This window comes from Anser brachyrhynchus (genome assembly GCF_964034855.1).
Source record: "Anser brachyrhynchus genome assembly, chromosome: 7".
NCBI lineage: Eukaryota > Metazoa > Chordata > Aves > Anseriformes > Anatidae > Anser > Anser brachyrhynchus.
This window is the reverse complement of record NC_137701.1, coordinates 9,622,653-9,646,872: the sequence shown is the minus strand read 5'-3', so window position 1 is coordinate 9,646,872 and position 24,220 is coordinate 9,622,653. Positions and strand designations below refer to the sequence as shown.

The window sequence follows — 24,220 nt, the reverse complement described above, 5'->3', positions numbered from 1 at the left end:
TAACCCCCCCTTATCAAAGGATCAGAGCTCAGCTGTAGCCTTCAAGATAAAATAACGTGAAATGGAATACACTAAAGGTATATTTTATCTACTGTCACACAACAAACCAATTTCTATCAGAATATAATATCTGTTTTTAAAGTTTAAATAAAAATTAGCAGTGTACCTAAAGTGTATATAAGCCAGTAACTATCACTAGCTTTGGAATAGAAGAATTATGCTGATTTATTTCTTTTAACGTATGCATTCCAGTGATTTTGTTATATATCAAGACGGCTCTGGATCTTGGACAACCTATTAAAAATACGTATTCATTGTAAACAGGAACTGAGGCTGCTGATTTTCTCTTTAAACAATTAAAAGCCACAGTGAAATGTAACCAACAGGCTGAAATTTAGTCTACTTGCTCACCTGCTTGCCACGCAATCATGTAAATGCTACATTAAAATACCCAAAATACAATTACATACCCCTTCTAGACACTGTAACTCTACCACCAATTGTTAAACTACATTAAAGCAGAAGGTACTTTGTTTACAGTCATTTAGCCTGGGCCCCCTTACCATTTAAGCCGCAAACAACACCTCTTTCAGCTGAAGGTTGTCAAGAGTAGCAAGCTCAAAAATACCAGATGTAATTAAAAGCTATCTTCAAATACACTTCACAGCACTGCATTCGCACCATGAAAGCTTTCTGACTGATCCACATAGCAAAATCTAGGTCTGTCTTTGATCATGAATCATTATTTTCTAACCAGTCAAATCAGCATTTCTTCAGTGCTCTTAGGCGTTCTGGTTTGAGTATATATTGGTGAGTTCTCTCTCACGAACTTGAAAACCCAAACTGTCCTCCAGGTAATTTTGGCTCCTGCCGGAATATTTTGCTTTATTATAGCAAGGGTACTGACTTCAGTTATTGAGTGGATAAACAAGAAAAAAATTAACAGCCACATCAATGAAAGGATTTAGCATAGGTTGTTACAATCAGTTTTTTTTACAATCAGGTTTTATCTAAAGGACAAAGGACATGCTATGTACAGCAGAATTGCTCTATTTCACTCTTCATTCCATAAATAGTACTGTTTTCATTCATAAAATACTCAAAACAAGTAACTGAAATGAATGTCACAAGGCGCACAACTTAATAACATTAACAACATTGAAAGCTTGGAAAATTATCTGAAATTTATTTGAAATAAGAGGTTGAAAAATAATGTAGCAACCATTATTATCACAGGCTGTTTCACAACTACATATGTTCACTCGTGAGGGCAGCAGAAAGACTATGAAAATAAAGTTCTCGCTACCGTCACAGAAAGGAGTACCTGTAGTTTAGTTTGCATTTTAATATGGTACATGAAGAGTAAGTGCAGTATTTAACAATAAATGCCAATATAAATAATTTGTCCACTTCTAATTTGTGACCTATCAAACTCCTCTATATATCACTGTGATCTCTGGAATGTCAAAAAGGCAACATGACCAGACCTCTGTTGTTTTGTGTTTCATGAAACACTACAACATGAAGAAGCAGAGCTGAGTTTCAGTTCATGGATTTTTTAGTTATTTTTTTTAAGCACAGTTCACTTCAGTGACTGTTGGGAATTTTATTTAACAGATTGCCAATATGCTCAGTTCCTACAGGCTATGTCTTTTCTCTCTCCTGCCCTCTTCCCGTTGCACATTATCATTCTGTCTTTTAGTCTGAACTAGGCATCTGCTACAAAAAGTTTTATGGTGCCCTGTAGAAAGGGCGTATAGAAATCCTAATGGGGAAAGAAAACAACTCAGGACCATGGTGAAAAGATTTTGAGCTTTATGTTCTTAAACAATCATGAAGAAATAACACAAGCCCACATCAACTCATATCAAGTCACTATCAGCTCCCACTATCTTGTTATGGCACATGCTGCTTCATACAGGAGGAAAAAAAAAGAAAAAAGGTGAGAAAAGGAAGGAAAGTCTGTTAAAATTACTACTGAAAATAGTAAGTTTCATATGTGCCAGATTTTGTCTAGCCTTCTTTTATAGCACATTACAACTTCTTGCTCTCCCATTCTAACAGGAGACATTCAACACACAAATCCAATGTCCAAAGAAACTGGAGATGAAAATTAAGACATTTTATGTGGCCCATGCACCAGTGCAAGGGTCTAAATGACTGCAATATTTGACTTTATGATTATTAAAGCTGTTTACATACCTTATAGACTATGGCCAATTAGTTTATTTATTTGAAATGTTATAAGTGATTATCATTGGAAAATCATTTGATGATAGTTATTACCATCAGCAATGATTATTTAAAATCTGAGTAGCTATTTTTCATGTAGAGGAACAATCTAAATGAAAATGAGTAGCTTGAGCAATCTTGACTAAAATCAGAGATGGAGTTAACTTATTTTTACAGCCCCGTATTTTAAAATTATGCACTTGCAAAAATCAAAGTAAGTGCATTATTAGCTCTCAGGGTTAATTCAATCATCATGTATAGATCTACCAATTCTTCAGTATACGTAGTTAATTACTACATCTCCATTAAATAGGGTAAATATTTTAACTCTCTGATGACTGTATTTGTAAAATCAGGTTCTGCAATGTACACAGATATAATCAATGATGGTCATTTACACTGACATACCATTTAACTCTCAGACCAAAGCAACAGATTTTTGCATTTTTAAATAAAAATGTATAGTTTTTTCCCTATGCTGATATTTCATGGCAGCTATAACTTACAGTACTGTATTTTAATACAAAATGCATATAATCATTTATTTTGTACTTCTACATATTATACTGTCATAATTCTTTGTAGTAATTTGTTGTGATTACTGGATCTTGAAAATTATGTTCTATAGCCCAGTAAAGGCAAATAATTGAAATTAAGATTTAGGTTTCTAACAGAGCTCAGAAAAAAAATTAAACTAATTATAAATGTCACCTAGAAGCAAAAATATGTGCAGCCAGCATAATGAACAGAAATTTATTTTTTAAGATTTATTTTATCTGGCCTTTTACTACCGTGTAGCAAAGTTTCATTAAAACCAAGTAACATACTTAGCAGCAAGTTTATAGTTGTCCAGATCTTTCCTCAAACGCATGTTCTCAGCCTGAAGTTGCTGGTTCTGAGTATACACAGTTGGCACCAGTCCGACATCTTTGGCTGTGAAGGCACCTCTCTCTATTAGCTCATACCTAGTAGAAAAGGGAAAGGGATTTTGGATTTTATTCCATTTTTCCTATTTCTCAGTTCACTGATGTTTCTTCTCTTACGTTAGCATTTATATAAAATAGAATCAGATATTTACCAACTGAAGGCATTTACCTCTTTTATAATCATTAACAGTTAGCAGTATTACTACTCCTGTGTTCTATTTTTCCACTTTCATTCTAAAAATGCATTCTTACTGTTTGTAATTCTAATGACATGCCCTCTATGACACTACTTCAACTATATTATATATATACTACTTCAATAGTTCCATTCCTTCCTTTCTTCCAAATAATTTAAGACCAAAAAATTTTTGTTTAAATACTGATTTAACATTCTAAGCTTTTGTATATATACACACAATGCTTTTTCTCTCATATGCTCAAATACACGCAAGATATTTTCTTTTCTGAAGACTCAAATAAGATGACAAAGTTGTGAAAAACCAGGATGAATGATTCTAAAGGCTATCATCAACATGGAACTCTAAGCTCACATCAGAAAATCTCTTCATTCCTGTTCTTCATTGCTTCCTGTGTGCTTACGTCACCTTCTCCTTATATTTATCTATTTTACCAGCCCCTGAGGAAACAAGAGTCTATGATGTAGAAGCCTGAAGGCTGCTTTTGTTAAATAAGTGTACAGACTAACTTGCATTTTGAGCAGCAGAAGTGAATCTGGGGCAGCATGTAATTCTTTGTAGAAGCCAGGAGCAACTGAAAGTATTTAAGTATCCTCTATCAAAAAAAAAAAAGAATAGCGTTACTAGAAAAGATTCAGAAAAACATGACTGTCACTACACAAAGTAAATGATTCTGCAAAACTACACTTGTTCAAGGAATGATTATAAGCTATCAGGATTTGTCAGAGTATTTCAAAACACATCAAGATTCAAGCCTACATATATGATAAAATACTTGTGCTCACACTGCAGAGGTGATTCCAGAATCCAGTACAAAATATGCATCTGTTTGCTTTTATCCTGAAAGAAGGAAGGGCAGGACCTTCAGCTACTAGAAGCTTTTACAGATCCATTGAAGATAAAGACGTGCACTATGTAGCTCTATCACTTCAGCATAGGTTCAGCAGAGCTATAAATAGCTTACATCAGACATCTACTAGGCCCCCAGTTTTTTCCCCTGCTGGTCTTGACTGCAGCTGGAAGATGTTTTAAGTAGGAACTCACTAGAAGGAATAATATAAATATTATTTACCTTTTCAGAGGAAAAGCATATTGAATCTGTGCGTATTTTTTCAGTTAGCAAGTAGGAAAACAACAACAGTAATTAGTGATAAAAATATCCTGAACACTGTATCCTGCACATGGATACAAATAGCAGGCTTGAAATCTGAGCATGGTAAGCAGCATTCCTAGATCGCTAAAACATGCTGTGGAAACAATAAGTTTTGTAGAGTAAGGGATTCTTATCTCACAAGTGACTCTTACATAGTACCTTCTAAAAATTAAGAGGAACGTTACGAACTCCTATACCTAGATGAACTGCTATGGTCAGCTGCTTTCCTGATTTCTATGGGTAGTCTTAGAACGCTCATCCCTATAAATTAAGCTATCATTTACATTTGCCACCAAAAGATTATAAGATTTTGAAAGATTAAACTGGATGTGTCCAAAGCAAAATTCATTCCATCATCACTTAGTTTTCTTCAGCAAATTGTAGTAGCAACAGACTTTTAATGCCAAGAAAGAAGCTTAGTCATTTTCCAAAAATATTGACTGATGTGCAGATACAATTCCCATCAAAAATATTGAAGATAAGGGCACTTCTCATTGCAAGTGATCACAAATCTATGAACTTCTTTATTTGCCAGGAAATTTTCTCCCCTGAATGCCCTAAGTGCAATTCATGAAAGCCATCAGCTTTCTGCATGAAGACACATCAGACATGGATAACTGATGAAATTAGTCTCCAGCAGAGCTAAAAACTCTGAAAGACAATTTTAATGAAAGACAATTAATATCAATAAACTCACTTTTGTCTAAGAGTGCTACTAAAAATGAAGGCTTTTGTGCATGTAGAAGAGGAACCGAAAGCTACACAAGATTGTGTTGTGAGATCTCATTTCATCAAACTAGTCCTGTAAAACTCCTGGAGCTCCTGCATACCTCGCTGACTGCCACATAGCTATTGTTCTCACTGCTTTCCATTAAAGAAGGGAACTGTGATGCAAAATGAAATTAGTTAGTTCCATGCACAAGGGAACATTATTCTAAGATTTCAGAATAAGCGAGTTATAATTCTTGAACTACCATTTAAAGTTAACCAAGAATTTGGAAGCTTCAGGAACAGATGGCCATCTATGATTTTATGATCAAAGCCCAGCACGCTGACTTACAATAATACATTATTACTATACGCTTTACATTGAACTAAAGTTTCTAGGAGTTCTAAAGGAACCAAGTTGCAGAGGCCCTGCAATTAAACTGCCATGTAGCACAGGATAATCCTTTACCAAGGGACAAATCACCTGGAGATGCATTCACAGACTACAATTTCAAGTTTTAGCTCTTACAAGAACTTCTTGCTGAAAATTATAATTCTAACTGATAACCTTTTAGACAGTTTGAACAGAAGACTAAGAAAAAAAAAAATGAGTGCAGACAATAAAGGACCCTTTATGCCCCAGTGTATTCCTCCCATCTATTATTTTGGCATGTAAGTAGAAACTGTATATTACCATGTTATGCTTGCTCCACAGGCAAGTGACTTGTGCAGAACTAGATTAAGACCAAAAGGATCCAAATTTCAGTCTCCTGTGGCATCCTTACATACTTCCCATTAAATAAATATAAATATATGCTTCCGTGATGAAGTGAGAAGTTAAACGAATAGATAACTAGAATATATAACTAGGCCATACGCACAATATTAGGAAAGTTTGTTTGCTCCTGATCTGAAATATGCATTGTGCATTCATTTGTTGCAGCTGCAAGCGCTCCGTAAATCCATGTCGACATTCATAGACAGACGTGTCTCAATCATAATAAGCACAAGCTGAGAACAAGAACCAATTCTATTGAATCATCTCAAGAAAGAAAAAACTAGGTACAGCTGATTTTTATTCTTATTTGTCTATACATATAGTCAGCTCCCAGCATCAAGAACAAGTATATATGTTCACCTGGCTTTCTGCAAGTGAACTTGAGGCTACTTCACTTGTGTCCTGAGCTAGTTCTAATCCAAAACCTCCATCTTTTAGTCCCAAACCCCCATCTATTAGTGTGATCCTGCCCTAGAACTAACAAGCCTCGTTGCTCTCAGGATTCAGGAACTCACAGCATAGCACGCATTACTGTGACTTCATGATTTCCAGGCTAAAGAGCACCCAGAGCAGATGAAACTGAGGTCTGCCTGAAATAAGTAGACTGTTTCCACTGCCTTCAGGGAGCTGTGACATGGAGGATCACAACCTACATCCACTGTCTTCATTCTGAAAAAAGGATATATGTTTTTTTTTAAATAAATCTACCTTTATACTCAGAAAACACAACAGCTTCCCTGCATACGCTCTATTATGCATGATCCAGACAATCTTTGCAAAGCATACAGAACAACCAGAGAATTTGTTACCTTGCACAGTCCTGTAAGTTTATTCATAATTTTAACCATATTAAAAAAAAATGAATTTTCAAATCATGTTTCTGTAATTAGCCTGCAGGTTTCATTTTCCTCACAAACTGAAACATTGCCAGGTCTCCAGGACCACTTGGAGATTACCAGCCCAATGAGTTTACTAAAATACAGAGCGAGAGCTCCATGTGCATGTGTGAAGAGCAAATGATTCATCTGCTCATCAGCCTGGCAAGATGCTGCCAGCAGCAGTGAGCTCTCTGGGATTAAGAGGTACTGACTGTCGGATACATCAATTTACAGTTGATCAGCCCTTGCACTTCATACTCCAGAGCTGTCTATCCAATATCTTTCATAAGCAACAAAAGCACTATAAAGTCTTGTATATCAAAGGAACAGAAAATTTCATGGTAAATTAGATATTCTAAAAATAATTTAAGTCTGATTTTAAATTCCTTCAAGTATAACTGGAAGGAAAAACGTGCACAAAACTACATATGTGAAAATATCACTAGAATTATTACAAAATTATTCATTCCAAAGAAAAATGGCTTTGGCTTAAAATACAACATAACCATGACATTTTATACAGCTGGACAGAATAACAATGTTTTCTCAAACTCTGAAATAAACAGATAATTTGCTCCAATTTAACTGACCTTTAGATCTTAGACAGACAATTATTTCAAAGCAGCCCTTTTGATAAATTTTCTCTACGTTAATTAATTTCTCATTTTAAATTCCATTAGTACTTGATCACCACAGCATGAGAGCGAGAGAGTCGTCCCAATACATAATGAGGAACCTGAGTACACTAATCTGCTCTCACTTTCATTAATATTGCAAATTATCTATCTCAAACCAACATGAAACATTTTGAAATAAGGCATTAAATGCAGACAGTCTCAATATAGTAAGATTAGATCCTGACACGCTGAGCTTTTTTGTAATGTTACTGAAATCTAAAAAAATACTATTTACAAAGGAAAAATATATATATATGTACAGCTAAGGATTTACAAGATAGAACCTGCTAAAACCTGCTCTTGCTTTATTAAAAAGCAATTTGAGTTTTGCCATTGATATAAATTCAAACAGCACGTACTTCAAAGAAAGCTGAAATTTCATTAAAAGGCCAATATTTATATCCATCTAGTATTAATTACCTCCCCCCCTCCCCCCCCCCAAAAAAAAACCACTGAACTTCTTGAAACTTAATGCTATTCCTAATAGTCCTTTTGTTGAAAAAACACAGAACTGCAGTGCTCCTTCTCTAAGGAATCATTTAAGTCACACTGTTACGCTATCAAAAAGCAGATTATTAATTCTAGAGGCAGTGCCTCATTGGCGATTTCTACACTGAGACAACTAGAGTCTCATCAACAACAGCAGTTACCCCCCACTAGAGACTGTTTCTAACAAAATTTAATAGCCTATGAGCATCACCACTTCTTTTAGGAAAAGTGATGTTTCTAACTTTTCAGATTCACTAATTTTCAAACTGCACAACTTCGAAGCACCTTGTTAACAAACCTCTGAATGCCTCGTTTCAAGACTGACCACAAGATAACTCCAACTGAAAGATGTTTTCACTTCTCAGAATCTTTCCAATGTAATTTGCAGATTAAAACCAAGCTTGTAACTGAAAATATTTCAAGACAACTTCACAACACGCGTCATCTTTACTACAAAACAATTCAGCTGTCCTCTCAAGCTTTGTAGCACTTCTAGCTAAGCAATAGTAAAAATTATATAACCTGAGGGATTCCATATATGAAGCAGGCTATTTAGATGAAGCTGAACTTTTAAACTTCTGCAACAATTTTACATTGAATCCCTGCTCTGCTGAGGAAAGGAAGATAGCAACAGCTAAAGAGTTTACTCCTCCAATTACTACAGGAATTAAATTTTAAAAATACCATATTATTTTGACTCATATACCCAAACTACCAAGTATCAAAAATTGTGCTTATTCTACTTCAAAGTACAAGGTCTCTATGATGAAGGTCTGAAAACACACCTGAAGTGAAAACACTATATCACACTACAAAGCATTCAAGCTTCTAAGCAAGCACACGGGTTCCAGAAAGCAGGAAAATAACGAGAACACCTAATTTCTCAGTACTACTGAAACAAAACGTTGGTTATTTTGCACTGGACCCATTTCATCCAGTGATGACTTCTGCATTGCAGCTGGTTTCCAGTCTTCTTTGGTACTCAATGGAGAGCAGAACGTACTTGAAAAAATACACTTAAATTCACTTCAGCTTAAAGGAGATGGCTAAAACAACTTAGATGGGTTGCAGCCTAAAAGCGAGTATTTCTCTTCACTAGACATAAAAGAGGCCTGAGGTGACCACTTCAGGCTTGTAAACATCTGGAGTTAGGCAAACTGCATACAGTCCTTCAAATGTACCTGTTTAGGAACTCCCTGGATTCAACGTTTTGGAGAACCTGTCCTTAAAACACTATTTTTCATCCTCAGTCTCAACATGTTCATTCATTCAGTAAAATGTCACATATGAATAAATTCTGCAATACTTGAAATATTTGAATCCTGAGCATCTACTTCCTAATTCTCAAAGTCAGAGGGTCATTTAAATGTTTTACCATTCAGTCTGGAAGCAGTCGAGGGTTCTAGACATCCCCAGTCTGACCAGAAAATTGCAGAAGAAGTCATCCATCGCTTCAGGTATTTCAGACACTGATTTCTCTGAGGTCAGAACTGATTGCAAAGCCTGAAATTAAAATTTGATATTTGTTATTAAGCCTACAACAGAAATGCAGTTATCATACTCTATTTCTGAGGCCATCTAAAGTCATAGATCTATTAGAGTACAGCTGAATGTTTCCCTTGTCTTTGTTGATTAGATCTGCAATCTCTGATCCGATACCTTCTAATATCAAGGTTTGTGGAAGGTTAGAGAAGTCAAAAACCACCTGATTTTTGTACTCTGAACCTGGCATAATCTGATATGGACCTGAAACTATTTCATCTGATGGATGCTCTTCTGTCACCGAGCAGAGAGAAAATGTTGGTTCTTGTATTCCTGCACCCTTCAGCAACCTTCAAAACTCACAATGAAAAAATCAGTACTTCATTTCCTGAAAAATGCCAAAGTCCAAGGTGACAGAAAAATAGCATTTTTTTTTTTTTAATGACAGTGCATACTATAGACAGACCAAGAGCTGCATCTCCATCAGTAGGTCTCTTACTAAGGAAGAAGCCCCACAAAGACCAATTTTCCCCTTTCTTCTCAACATCCACATGCAGACACTGAATAAAGCTGTCAGATAACACTGCTACAAGTGTTAGCAGAACGCAGATGGTGCACCAAGGCTTCATATGCATCTCCTCCAGTGCCAACAAGATAGACAGCTATTAAGATAAGATCAACTCATGGGTCAAGGACAGTTGCTAAAAGCTCAATCAAAACAGAACACTTTACTACAGAGAAAAAAAACACCTTCCATACCTCTGTTACGATGCCAACTTCTTGCCTCCACCCAACCACATGCAGCCCACTCACAGTATCACAGATTTCTAGGTTGGAAGAGACCTCAAGATCATCGAGTCCAACCTCTGACCTAACACTAAGTACTCCACTAAACCATATCGCTAAGCTCTACATCTAAACGTCTTTTAAAGACCTCCAGGGATGGTGACTCCACCACCTCCCTGGGCAGCCCGTTCCAATGCTTAATAACCCTTTCGGTAAAGAAGTACTTCCTAACATCCAACCTAAAACTCCCCTGGCGCAACTTTCGTCCATTCCCCCTCGTCCTGTCACCAGGCACGTGGGAGAACAGACCAACCCCCACCTCTTTACAGCCTCCTTTAAGGTAACTGTAGAGTGCGATAAGGTCGCCCCTGAGCCTCCTCTTCTCCAGGCTGAACAACCCCAGCTCCCTCAGCCGCTCCTCATAAGACTTGTTCTCCAGACCCCTCACCAGCTTGGTCGCCCTTCTCTGGACTCGCTCGAGCACGTCCATGTCCTTCCTGTAGCAAGGGGCCCAAAACTGAACACGGTACTCGAGGTGCGGCCTCACCAGAGCCGAGTACAGGGGCACAATCACTTCCCTACACCTGCTGGCCACGCTGCTTCTTATGCAGGCCAGGATGCTGTTGGCCTTCTTGGCCACCTGGGCACACTGCTGGCTCATATTCAGCCGACTATCAACCAATACTCCCAGGTCCTTCTCGGCCAGGCAGCTTTCCAACCACTCATCTCCCAGCCTGTAGCTCTGCTTGGGGTTGTTGCGCCCCAGGTGCAGGACCCGGCACTTGGCCTTGTTGAACTTCATACAGTTGACCTCAGCCCATTGCTCCAGCCTATCCAGATCCTCCTGCAGAGCCTTCCTGCCCTCGAGCAGATCGACACACGCACTTAGCTTGGTGTCATCTGCAAACTTACTGAGGGTGCACTGGACGCCCTCATCCAGATCATCGATAAAGATATTAAAGAGGGCCGGCCCCAGTACCGAGCCCTGGGGGACACCACTAGTGACCAGCCTCCAACCAGATTTGACTCCATTCACCACAACTCTCTGGGCCTGGCTATCCAGCCAGTTTCTCACCCAGCGAAGCGTACGCCAGTCCAAGCCCCGAGCAGCCAGTTTCTTGAGGAGAATGTTGTGGGGAACGGTGTCAAAAGCCTTACTGAGGTCAAGGTAAACCACATCCACAGTCTTTCCCTCATCCACCAAGCGCGTCACTTGGTCATAGAAGGAGATCAGGTTCGTCAAGCAGGACCTGCCTTTCATAAACCCATGCTGACTGGGCCTGATCGCCTGCTTGCCCTGCAAGTGCCGCGTGATGACCCTCAAGATAATCTGCTCCATGAGCCTTCCTGGCACTGAGGTCAAACTGACAGGCCTATAGTTCCCCGGGTCTGCCCTCCGGCCCTTCTTATAGATGGGCGTCACATTGGCTAGCCGCCAGTCAACTGGGACCTCCCCCGATAGCCAGGACTGCCGATAAATGATGGAAAGCGGCTCGGCCAGCTCCTCCACCAGTTCGCTCAGTACCCTCGGGTGCATCCCATCCGGCCCCATCGACTTGCGCACATCCAAGCTCCGTAGCAGGTCGCCAACCATTTCCTCATGGATAGCGAAGGCCACATCCTGCTCCCCGTCCCCTTCCACCAGCTCAAGGCACTGGGTATCCAGAGAACAACCGGTATTGCCGCTAAAGACTGAGGCAAAGGCGGCATTAAGCACCTCAGCCTTTTCCTCATCCTTAGTAACTAGGTTTCCCCTCGCATCCAGTAAAGGATGGAGATTCTCCTTAGTCCTCCGTTTCGCGTTGATATATTTGTAAAAGGATTTTTTGTTGTCTTTAACGGCAGTAGCCAGGTTGAGCTCCAGATGAGCTTTGGCATTTCTAATTTTCTCCCTGCACAGCCTCGCTACATCCTTGTAGTCCTCCTCAGTGGCCCGCCCTTTTTTCCAAAGATTATAAACCCTCTTTTTTCTGCTAAGCACAAGCCGCAACTCTCTGTTGAACCAGGCCGGTCTTCTTCCATGCCGGCTCGTCTTTGGGCACAGCTTGATGTTAAGTTCTTCTAGAGAGGCTCAGAGATGCAAGAAGGGGTGGAAAAAGTACAATGTGACCCAGTCTGAGACTTCCTTTCCCAAAGCCATTTAAAGATAACCGAGAGAGACTGCCACAACTTGGGAGCTGAAGAGGTGGCCGTAATTCATTCAGACTTCAAATGGATTACAGCTACTTGACATGCCAAAATGCAAAGCTCTCAGAACTTGGGAACTCCATAGCGAGAAAAACACCACAATGGACTTACTTAACAGCGCGGTCTACTAAGACAAGCTACAGCACTGCGCATGCCTGTCCTACTGGTGAGAGGACAGACCAAAACCTGGGCTTGGCGACTATCAAATCACTTAAATGCACCACTGGAAGAAACTAAGTTTCTATGATTTGTGCTACGTATTATGAAAAAATACCACTATAGAGAAGAAATGAGAAGCAGATAGAGCTTGGACACACGCCTACCTTTTCTTGTCTTCAGTACTAACTGAAAACAAAATTCCACTGAGATATTCGTCAAGAAATGCTAGAGGCTGTGACTGCAAAATATCTCCTCAACCCAAAATATCTCCTCAACATAAAATAATCTGTTGGCTGGGGAATTTTAGTAACTCCAGCCATTTACAGCTTATTCATATCCTTCATGGGAGTTCTATCAATGCAACTGCATAAGTTCCTCGGAGATTAAGGCATTTCTCTTGATACACTAAAAACAAGCAGTATTCCCTATACTGGAAGATCTCATCATTATTTTTTATGATACAGAAGACACGTTTAATCCAAGCAACCTATCTAACAAAGAAATGTACATACAAGATCAAGACATGTAGCACTGGAGTAGGAATGCTGCAGTATGCCAAGTGCAGTGCAGTATTTGGCCTATTTTCATCACTGGACATACAGCACAGACAGGTCTATTTTCTAATTGTGATAACAGAAGGACCAAAGAGTACGTCTGCAGACACGCGGCTGCATTCTCCTCCTTGCTTTTCTTTCTTTATTCTAAGTGAGGCCAATGTCTAATATTGCTGCTCGTAGTTACCCAAACACATCTATAAAGCCAGTCTTTGGAAGAAATGACACAGCTTGATTCCCTTAATAAATGGAAATATGATAGGAATCCATTTCATCTGTGCAGAAGAGAATTTATTGGCTAGATACTACCACTGAGAAGCATTTCAGGAACTGAGCAAGGAACCGCACAGGGAGAAATAAAGGCAGTCTACCACGCACAGTCTTGGAACAGGGCCTCAGGAAACCAGAGGGAAATTCCTTGTTCTTTTGCAGACTTCACAAGTGTTATTAAGCTAACTGCTTGAACTTGATCTTAACCTCAGATGACTATCCATAGAATGGCAAACAGTAACTTTTTGTATATATCGACCTCTCTAGAAAGAAGTAAAAAGCAATCTCTTGATATATGTGGTGTGAACGGACACCCTGTAGTAGCTACACAGGCAAAACCCATAATGTTCTGACTAAATGGTCAGAATTCTTTAAAGTATTTCTTTATATCAGCTAAATATTTCTTTTTGAATTACAATCTTCAAAAGATTTTGATAGTAATATAAGGATTGCACATTTGATCAATAATCACCCAGTTTAATACTAGGGACTTCCACAACATTTGCAAGAATTTTTGTCCAGTGAAGCAAGACTAACACCAAATACACTAATAATTTCCCTGGAAAACAAAATGACATGTTCTTGCAAAAAACACAGATTAAAAAAAAAAAACAGGAATGAAAAAAGGATTCAAAGTTTATTTAACAAGATCAAATAAAATACAATCAAACCTAAATAACATGACTAAGGTTAAAGAAGGTAACGTGACTTCAGGTTCTATTTGGTATACTAAGAAAACAAAGGTCCTGGAAAGGAAGCGTAATAGCTGTCTCTACTGAAGGAAGTAATTTAGTCTGCTTTCTTTTAACTGCCTGGTTTTCCAGAAGTTCTGTAACCTTTTCCCAGGGTCCCTATCAGCTGAGATTTTCTTTAATATGTAGAATATACAGTTGCTTGTGTTTAAATGTAAATTATATTACTTTATAATGACTAAAAGAAAGGACAACGGGAAAAAAAATCATGAGCTGCAACTGAAAAGGACAAATGGAACAGGAAGAGGAGGCAAAATCCCTGCTATGCAGAGCATGTCTTGCCCAGCACAGCTCTGCTTTGCATTAGCTGCTGTTTCACCTCCAGACTAGGGGGGAAATGGTATTTAGAGGTTAGAGCTCCACCAGCCTCATTTCTCTGTTGGGATCCAAATATGAAAACACGCACTGTAAATGATAATCTGCAGGTGAGGTAGCCTCAGTAGCTCCACTGCACCCAGACACAGATCCAGAAGGGAAAAAAAATGCCTCAATATTCCCTGTAGAAACATAGCTTTAATTCAGACAGACTTTTTTGGGGGAAAAAATGGTGAAAAGCATTATCTTATGTTGGCTCATTTTCATTTAGTAATTACTGCTAATTACCTTGGAAGGAAGTTTGAAAATAAAACATTTTTCTTAATTTTTCCTGGTTGTACTTGACCTTTTTTTTTTTTAAATAGAGTGTAAAAGAAACTATAGTTACTATAAATATCCACAGTTTCCAAACTGAGTATCTGCGTTAGGCAAATTGCTAAAATATTTCTAGATGCTCACTTGATCTGTGCTTTCTCTATAAAATTTCTTAACAAAACATTTGCATACAGTATTGAAATACAATCTTTAATAAAGAATTAGGTATAAAAGATACTATGAACAGCAAATATACACAAAATCACTTAAAACTGTTTACTGCAGTGCAGCTTTTCTCAGATATGGTTATTACCTAATTTAACCTATTTAGGCAAGCTCAGAAGCTGATAATTGGGGGCAAAAAAATGTACCAGTTATTTATCATGTGAAGACAACCTTCCACTGTGCTTCTTAGCTCAGAGTTGGAATATTGATTCAATATTAATTCACAGGAAACAGCACTTCTACTTGGGTCAGCAAAAGCATTTGCTGCAGCACTTGGTTTTTCCAGTGAATTAGCATCAAACAATCTAGTCATTGAGCCTCACAAAACATACAGCATATCCTTATGAAAGCTGTCAAGAAACTAGCAAGCGTGTTAAAAGTTTTTTTATTATTATTAATGTCTGGCTAAAGGTTGAAAGCATGATTTCAATTCTGAAATTATGGAAAAAACACCTCCAAATAAAAAGCCAAGAAGCAAGATGGCAGACATCTATCAGCATATGCACAAAACCAAAGAGAATTTGAGTTTAACCACATCTTCTGATCTACAAAAAGCTCATGGTATCTAATCCATTTCATCAAGCTGAGAAAACTGTTTCATACCATTCTTCAAGTTCAACCATTAACAGAGGTACAAGATTAGTTATTTATTCCACTGCTGAAACATCAATAGATTAAAAATATTTCTCCTTGTTTCTCCTCCATGTCAAGGATTACACACACATTAAATTTATTCACAAAGAAACAAACCCTAAAATATTGATTTTAAAAATGTTAAAATACACCCGTATATTTGATATATGAGGTCATCTATGGGACATAAAATGAACAGAAGTTAAAGGAAAATGAGATACAGGAAACCTAAGTTGCCTTTTCTGCTGTGACGCATTTACTCCTAGAAACTTCTAACATGACAATCTTTTCAACAAGTATTTCATAATTCAAATAAATTACAATGTGCAAATTTCAACTCAGTAATACTAAGTAGTTTATAGACAGTCTTACTAATAGTTACAAAATTCTTACTAAAATATGGGCATCTTCAGTCTGCTCTTGAATAGTCTGCAGAGCCTTTGACAGATCCTCATCATCTTCCTGAAGACTAAACTCATCATCTGCTGGAACCTAAATGAAGTGATTTAAAGTAAGAGTATCAATATTTTATAAATCTTTCTTTCAGAGTGTAAGTACTTTCATTCCTAATCTCATTCACATTAAAAATATTGCGCCCCATTTAAATATATTTTAAGTTGTTTAAATATTAACTATAAATAAGCTGGAATGGAAATAGCTGCATCTTTTTTAAAAGTATTGATGTTGAAATGAAAGGCATAAGTAAACTGACACTACATCTCCTCTTGAAAAGTAAAGATTACTCATCATCACACTTCACAAAAGGAGATTTATGCCACTCCTCCGTCACATTAATGAAGTAAAACAAACGAATGAAACATGAATACCACAGATATCACATACGATAATCAATTTAGTCAATTACCTCTTCGTACTGATAATCATCTTTAGAGTAGTCTGTTATTGTAATTTCTGCAGGTTTTGTTAAGCCTGAAACAGCTGGTACACAGGATCTGTTCGAACTTCAAAAACTGTAAAAGAACCATCTGTTATGACCACCCTCAGCCTTGTTCTTTACACTGCCAAACTCTCAAGGCTTCCACCAGCCTTTAGATGGCCACGCACAACTCCAACAAAAACTACATCGGTGCACAGAGTCAAACTTGTCCCAGCAGGTTTAACCACCATTAAGACTAGCTCAATCAAACCACCAAAAGCAGAACTCAAGTATTATTCTGAATTAAACACCGGCTAAATTCTACTCTCACTTATCCAATCACTGGTTTTCACAAGGGTCTTACAGCACTGACACTTCCACAGACTTGATGCTTCTAAGTACAAGTAACTCGGTGCTCTCAGAGAAAGGCAGTTTTGATCAAATGCAGATGAGTTCCAAAACGAGCATCTGAAATAAAACACTGAATACTAGCTTATTTACTGAAGCTGGCGCTTGTGCCTCAAATAATAATCACAACACATCTACAATATAAACGTAAGTGAACTTGGAAATTATAAAAATCCATTGCAAATTACAGTTCTTCCAAAAGCTTTAGTCAAACTTTCCATTAAAATAACAAATGGTGTAAAACAAAACTAAAATAAACATCTCATCCACTAGCGTTACAGCCCGTGAAAGTATAACTAAAATGTTTTTAGTAAGATGCGCTGTTGACTGTTTCCCTAGGAAATCAGTTAGCCTATAAATGACCCATGTAAATAAACTAGAAATTAACTTCTGAAGAAAAGAAAAGCTGGCAATTCAGTACTTCACACACATCAATTTTAAACCATAGGTTCTTTACATAACAGGAAATGAAATGAAGAGGCAAAAAAATGCGTGATTTTCCGGTTTAACATCGCTTCCCAAGTCTGAATTCTTTTAAAGAACAGCATCACGACATTCAAGGTATCAGTTGAATTGTAAGCACCTAGAAGGCTGGCAGGTGGAGGTCACATCTCAAAAAGGATACCCATCTTTGGTTTTCAGGAGATGTAAGTCTTGAGATAATAACCAAAGAGATGCCATTTTCTCTTGTGAACAACAACAAAAAATAGGGGAGTCACTGCGTGAATAAAGGCCTCCTTTTCAGCAATCAAGACAAAGCACATCTGCGTACCTCCAACTGCACAATTACACTACATGCTTACTAAAAAAATTGTCTGCATAAATAGGAAATGGGCATGAATGTTTCTTAAGAATTTCCTATCTAGGCTTAAGTACATAAAAGTTAATGCCTGTAATAGATATGCCCCCAAATTACTGCATCACAGGCCACAGATGTGGAACGCATGACTTGAATTCAAGTCACAGCTTCTCTGGATCTCAAATGTCTCTCTGTAAAAGTTTTGTTTTCTAACCTGACTGATTCTCAAGTGTTTAATTCTAAAACCAAAGCTATGCAGAAACTCAACTTCAAAAAAAAAAGTCTCCTATGTTTTCTTTTCTTTCACAAGGAGAAGAAAATAAATGTAATCGTCTGGGGGCTTCTGTTAACAGGCCTAAAACTGTTTTCTATTGCACCAGAAGAAATCTAGATTAAGAATTCCACCTTTAACAGGAAGGCAAAGAAAGCGTGCAGTTCAACGAACACACCTTTTCTCAGCATAGTACTCTAGGACCACATGTGGGTCCATCAAGATGAGCAAAAAGAAGTGAGATGAAAATCGCTCACATTTAGACATGACATTTAGGAGCTGACCCAAGAAACTCAAGATAACAGTCAAGGATTTTGGCGTCAGGCTGGTCTGTAATTGTCTACTTGCTGTCGTATTGACAGGAACATCGGGGACCTCACACCAGCGTCTGACCACATCCCAGTGAAACAACTCCACATTCCTGGACTTTATTCCTTCAACGCAGAGGGAGAAAGTTCATCTGAACTGCTAATTACATATGAAAAAGGGAATAAAGGCATGAGTGCAAAGCAGTTTTCCTTTGTTGTTCTAAAAAGCAAGAGAACAGCAGCAGCCTGGAGTTTGAGATAAAGACACAGTAACACTGACTAGTTAGGGTAATATTCTGAAACATCCCTATTTTAATAAGGCATGCAATCATTAACCAGCTGACAACACCTTTTAAAGAACAGTCATCTTTCCATAGTGTGAATACCTGGGTACTTCATTTTTGTATGAAGTCAGGCATTATTTCCATATATATGGAAATACATACGGAGTAATTTTACGTACAAACTAAATAATCTGCTTGCTCCTCTGGAATCCCTAAGCCTCTTCGTTACTTCACAGTACAGTATTTATCAACTGAAGGTTTGCTTAAATAAGGTACATTTAAATAGAACACCATACCCAGCAATTTTTCCACACTGTGTTTTCTTATTTGATCAGAGACTATTTTTCTAAAGCTATATTTTGTATGGGCTAGAAACGATTCTTCCCCCTCACGTCCATCTTGATCATCTCTTTTTATCCACGTTTACCAAACCTTCCAATACAGATAGAAACACTGAATCTATCGGCAGCACACCCTTGACAAGTAAAACACTTGCAAATTTCATTTTCTTCCTGAATTTTCTATCAACCTGGCTATCCTCGTGATCTGTTATAGACTTAAGCTAACATGTCATTACAAATGCTGTGCACATAAGACTAAAATCTTAAGTTAAAAATCCCATTTTCAAAAACCATATCCAAGTGCACAATAAAGCAGAAACATTAAGTTTTAAAACTTGTGTTTTCCTAGCAAATGCTGTGTTTTGTTAAACACTCATACGATGCACGGCTTTTTCTCAGCATACCACACAGCCTGAAAACAGGCGTGCATTTTCAGGAAGTTAGAAACTGAGGCACAAGCTCACAAAGGCCAATCTTCCACTTAATTTATTGCCTTTTTTTTTTTTTAAATTGGCTTTCATCTTAATTCCAGTAAGGCAAGAAAACTAAGTTACTGGTAGTACCTGGCTAACTTTTAAGCAGTGCTCATTTAGCCTCTAAACCAAATCTGGCAAAATCTTCATTTGGCAGCTCACACCTAAGACAACCACAACAGACCCATGCTGACCTAGCAACAAAACTAAAATTTGGGTGACCTGACTAAAATTTACATTTAAAAGCTACCAACACCTAACGTGCCACAACTTGATCCTGAGAAGAACTCAAAGTGTTGCTTTTTTCTTTAAGAGCCTCAGAAAATAGAATTATTTCTGGTTTACTGTGTTGTAAGCTTTTAGCTTGATCATACAGCATTAAAAAACCCCCTGTGGATACCTGGGCGGGTACCATGGGGCAGCCATTTCCAGCACCTCCTACCGCAGCATGGTGGGGCTAGGAGTCCTCCTTACAAGCTCTTCGAGGATATTTTGTGTTTACTCATCAACAAACCCAGGAGAGGACTTAATTTCAGAACTTTAACTCGTTTTTAGCCTGTCCTAACGCGGGGAGATAGAGTTCCAGTAAAGAAACCCTGTCAGGGATTTTTAACACCACCACTGAAAACAAACATCTTGGTAAAGCGAGACAGACCCTCCTGTCCCTGTAAGCAAACAAACACCCCTTTACATTAACCCTTTACATCCTCCAGAGGCAACACCCTATAAAACGTGGTGGTTTTGCTAGTTTTGCTTTGTTATTTTTATTTTTTTTTTCCACGACACTCGGTGAAAGATCTCGGCACGCCGCGAGCCGGTCCCCGCGCCCTGCCCGAGCCGCCCCCAGCCCCACTACCGCAGCAGGGGCGCTGAGGGGACCGCGGGGACCCCGGGGCATCCTCACCCCCACCGGGGGCCATGAGGGGAGCCCTCCCAAAAGGAGGGGGAAGGAAGAAGGATACTCTGCAGGCAGTAGGACGCCTCAGAGCTCGCCGACTCCTCCATGGCCGCTGACCGTTGCCAGGGCGGCGAGCGCTTCCCTTCTCGCGAGAGGCGCCGCAAGCCGGGGCGGAGAGGCGGTTTCAGTCATTTTGGGGTAACTTAGTGGTCCTGAGGCTTTCTGGCACCCTGTGCCCACCGAGGATTTTAGGGCGAGGCCAGGCTTCCCGCGCACCCCTCTGCGACGGGCTGCTGAGGAGACCCGCACAAGGGCGGGAAACCTCGTGATGGGTCTGTCTAGGAAATGCTCTTTTTCCTTAATTGGGAGAAAAACCTGCTTCAGTCTCCCAAAAGAAGGACTAATTTCTTCCTCGTGGGAAACATTTGTCACTGCCGTAGGTGTTTGGAGGGTCACAGTGCACCTGAGCTCAGCTCTGTGGGACCGGTTGCTTAAATAAAGTCTTTGCAGTGTGCTCCCGTTTAACTGAGAGCGCACACAGGAGCTTTCCCTGGCAAAAGCTTGGAAAAGAAGCATACCCTACCCTACATATATTTAACAAGATTACCTGTTAGGGTTTTCAGTTGTTTGAGGTGAGGTTGTAGGAGTTGGAGAAGTATTCTGTTGCCTTCTCTAATTTTAAAATTGGTTTGTCTGTCCCACTCCTAAATTCCCCTTAAGCTGCTGTGAATTACACACAACAGGAATCCAGTGCTTGAATTCATGCACAGTAACTGAAAATAAAAAGTGCCAATAGTTGGTCTGAAAGGAAAGGTACTGGAATTACTTGCAAGCTCTAAACAGTTAAAAATGAAACACAGCCTGAAGATCAGAGAAGATGGAAATGAATAAAACTGAATTTTGTTGTTCAATCTAATCTTTAGCCAGAAAATATATATACATGATCCTGGAAGATGGCATATAACCTGTGAAACTATTAATTTGGCATTCTTTTTCCAGAGATGATCACACAGGATTGCCTTTCTTCTCTCATTGTAGACAGACATCCATGAGAAGTGATGAGTTACTTGAACACTGTCACACTCTCCCAACTGTAATAAAAGAGCCATGTTTTGGCACAATATTGTCACAGCACCACCTAAGGTAATGTGGCCTGTTGTATCCCTTCATAAATTCTTGTTGGCTGCTTCTCTAATGGGGAGTTTGGGTTTGGTACCTACCAGGGTTTGAACTCATCTGGGCTCAAGAGATGGAGATTCAAGTGGTGGGTTTTACACTACAGGGGAAGCTGCTGCGACCAAAACTACATTTTTCATGGATCCAAACCAAAACAGTAGTCCTAAACTGTAGCAAACTATCTCAAAGAAAAGCAAAGAATAAGTAGAAGTGGCCTCATAAAGAGCAACACCTTTGAGTTGATATTTCCAAAACTGTGGAATTAAAAAAGTAATAATCATTCAAAAGGATTTGAATGAAGGCCTCATAGTTAGAGAAGATGCCGACTGCAGCACACATCACAAATTGTGGCTATACTTGTGTCATACAGGGAAGCACAGCTGATTAATAACATAAGCTAATACCACTCCGCTCTCAGCAGCAGGAGTGCTCTTAGCCTGACAGAGCTGAATAAAGTGCCAGGCAGTTTCCTTCTTTACTCCTTAGTTTCATCACCCTCTGCAGTCCTAACTTCTCCCTACAAATTTTTCACTAGACTTGTCTATCTCACTAAAATATGTAAATTTATAGTATTCCCAATTCAAATCAACTGGTAAAAACTTAAAAGGGGCTCAGGGTAGTACTTCAAGAAAAGATTAAGGCTGGAAAACAATTAATAGTGAAGGCCAAAAGGATCTCAGTCCTCTTGGATTATTAAAGGAACAATTAAGCAGCTTGATCAAAGTACAGTTGGAAGAGATTTGCTAAGAAAGGCTAAGCTAAGATATAAACATAACCAACCATCAAGAATTGAATCAACATAAATTACAACTAGAAGAGCAAGTTTTTGATAGGGAGAATAAATAACCACTTGACTGCTTTCCAAGTATAACGGAAACTTGCAGGAGGCTTTTAGTAATGACAGAGTTCTTCATAGAAGTTGTGCTCTGCATTCAGACACCTGATTCACCCAGCTTTATAGCCCTGTAACCATCTGAGTTATAAATGATTATCTTCTCCCAAATAGCACTAACCAATGTCGTTACTGTGTCCCATAACTTCTCATGAGAAAGACATGGAAGCAGCATCTGCTGTCGCTTGAGCATTTCATTAGACAGACTGCTTACTTTCCTCACGCAGCCAAGACTACGCACCGTAGCTGTATCAGCCAGACAAGTTACATTATTTGAAGAGATTGATCATGGGTAACCTGGAAAGCTCCAGAAATATTACATTTGCTCCCAAGCCCAAAGGGCTAGATATTCTTCCGCTGCCTGAAGGAGCGCGAGACACTGCTCTCACTCAGAGCAAGATATCCCCTCCTACGGAATCCGACAAGCAAGCTGACTACAGTTCTGACAAGCTGAGTTACAAAACAACAACATCTGTCCAAGCTACTTCCACTGACTTTCAGGCCCTTGCAGGAAAACATCCAAAAGTTCAGTTGGCATGCTTCATCACAACAGACAAGTCATCAAAGAATTACCTGACCCACTGACTTCCACACGCAGATTGCTCTACAGTACAGCTTTTGGGGAGAGAGGACAACAGAGTGCAATCAATTCACCTTTCTGAACGAGCACAGCACGGCCTGGAACATTATACGGATGTGACAGTGACAGCAAAGAGGCCATGAGGCAGCATGGGACCACAGCTGGAAGCTGGGATGAGTTGGTAAACACCTTGTTCCAACTTCTGCTGTGCCGTCTGGCTTCCAGTTAGGCAAATGACATTAGATGTATTTTCTCTGTATTGCCATCTGGCAGCTGCTTGTACAACAACAACACTGAGAATTTGGCTAGCAATTATCTTAAGAATCACATCAAGGATACTTAACAATGATTCTGAAACAAAAATGGCTTATAAGAAGGGAATTTCCTTTAGCCAATGACATTACACCCACATGGAGTATTGCAGGTAGGGGACGGAATAGAAAGGTACACATCCTTATTTTCTGCATGTATTTATTTTACAGAGGTCCCCTGAAAGTGTCTAAGAAGTTAACCATAGAAGTTTCAAAAGGGTGTGAGTATTGCATGCAATAAAAGTTTCTCAGAACGCATCATTGCTTTTGTCATGCTGTGAAAGTTCAATTTTCCAAAAATCCAAGGAGCAGGGCTTTTTTTCCTTGAAGTGATGTATGTATGTATATGATGTATGTTCAGTTTAATAGAGAAAAATTAGAGTATCTGATTAGTACAAAAAGTCTCAAAAAATAATACTTAAATACTTAGATTGAATTTGTTGAAGTACAGTGCACCTGGAAAATGCAGTGCAGTCTAGTAGCTGTAGCCTCAGGTCTTCATATTTCTGAATGTCAAATCAGCAAAGCTAAGGGGGCCATTGTGACCTTAAATGCAACAGAAAGGGGTGATTTAAAAACTGGAGCCGAATTTGCAATAAATGATTCTATAACAACACAAATTTCCTATTGTACTTCCTGCTGTGCATTACTGCCTCTTTCCTCTCTTCACCTTTGCTGGTGACTCATATCCTCATAATTTACAGCAGGTGAAAACTAATCCAGAAGGAAAAGAGGTGGGTTTAGGTTATTTTGTTTGTTGGTTTTTGAATGTCAGGAAGAGCAGAACTAAGATGCAAGAGATTTAGCAGTCAGAGTTAAGCTGAAGTTCTTAAATGTAGTACTATTTTGTCTCTACAGAAGAATATTCAATGTTTAAGCTTCTACT

The 24,220-nt window shown here is 38.9% G+C and overlaps 1 protein-coding gene across 6 annotated transcripts in view; it reads right to left on the bottom strand.

Moving 5' to 3' along the window:
• SPAG16 (sperm associated antigen 16) overlaps nucleotides 1-23,712 on the bottom strand; it is a 388,703-nt gene extending 364,991 nt beyond the window's left edge. For 2 of the 6 annotated variants that reach the window (XR_013953855.1, XR_013953856.1), the window contains exons 1-5: nucleotides 20,440-23,699; nucleotides 16,582-16,628; nucleotides 16,110-16,208; nucleotides 9,414-9,541; nucleotides 3,060-3,197 (exon numbers count right to left, since the gene is read on the bottom strand). Coding sequence is in view for 4 of the 6 variants with exons in the window: in XM_080600563.1 (XP_080456689.1) it covers nucleotides 3,060-3,197; nucleotides 9,414-9,541; nucleotides 16,110-16,208; nucleotides 16,582-16,628; nucleotides 20,440-20,482 (455 nt within the window). In the remaining 2 variants the exon portion in view is untranslated. Of the gene's footprint in view, nucleotides 1-3,059; nucleotides 3,198-9,413; nucleotides 9,542-16,109; nucleotides 16,209-16,581; nucleotides 16,629-20,439 lie in introns of all 6 variants that reach the window. The other 4 variants (XM_080600563.1, XM_080600562.1, XM_080600561.1 and 1 more) reach the window with 4 other exon arrangements.
• Between the last annotated feature and the right edge of the window lie 508 nt (nucleotides 23,713-24,220).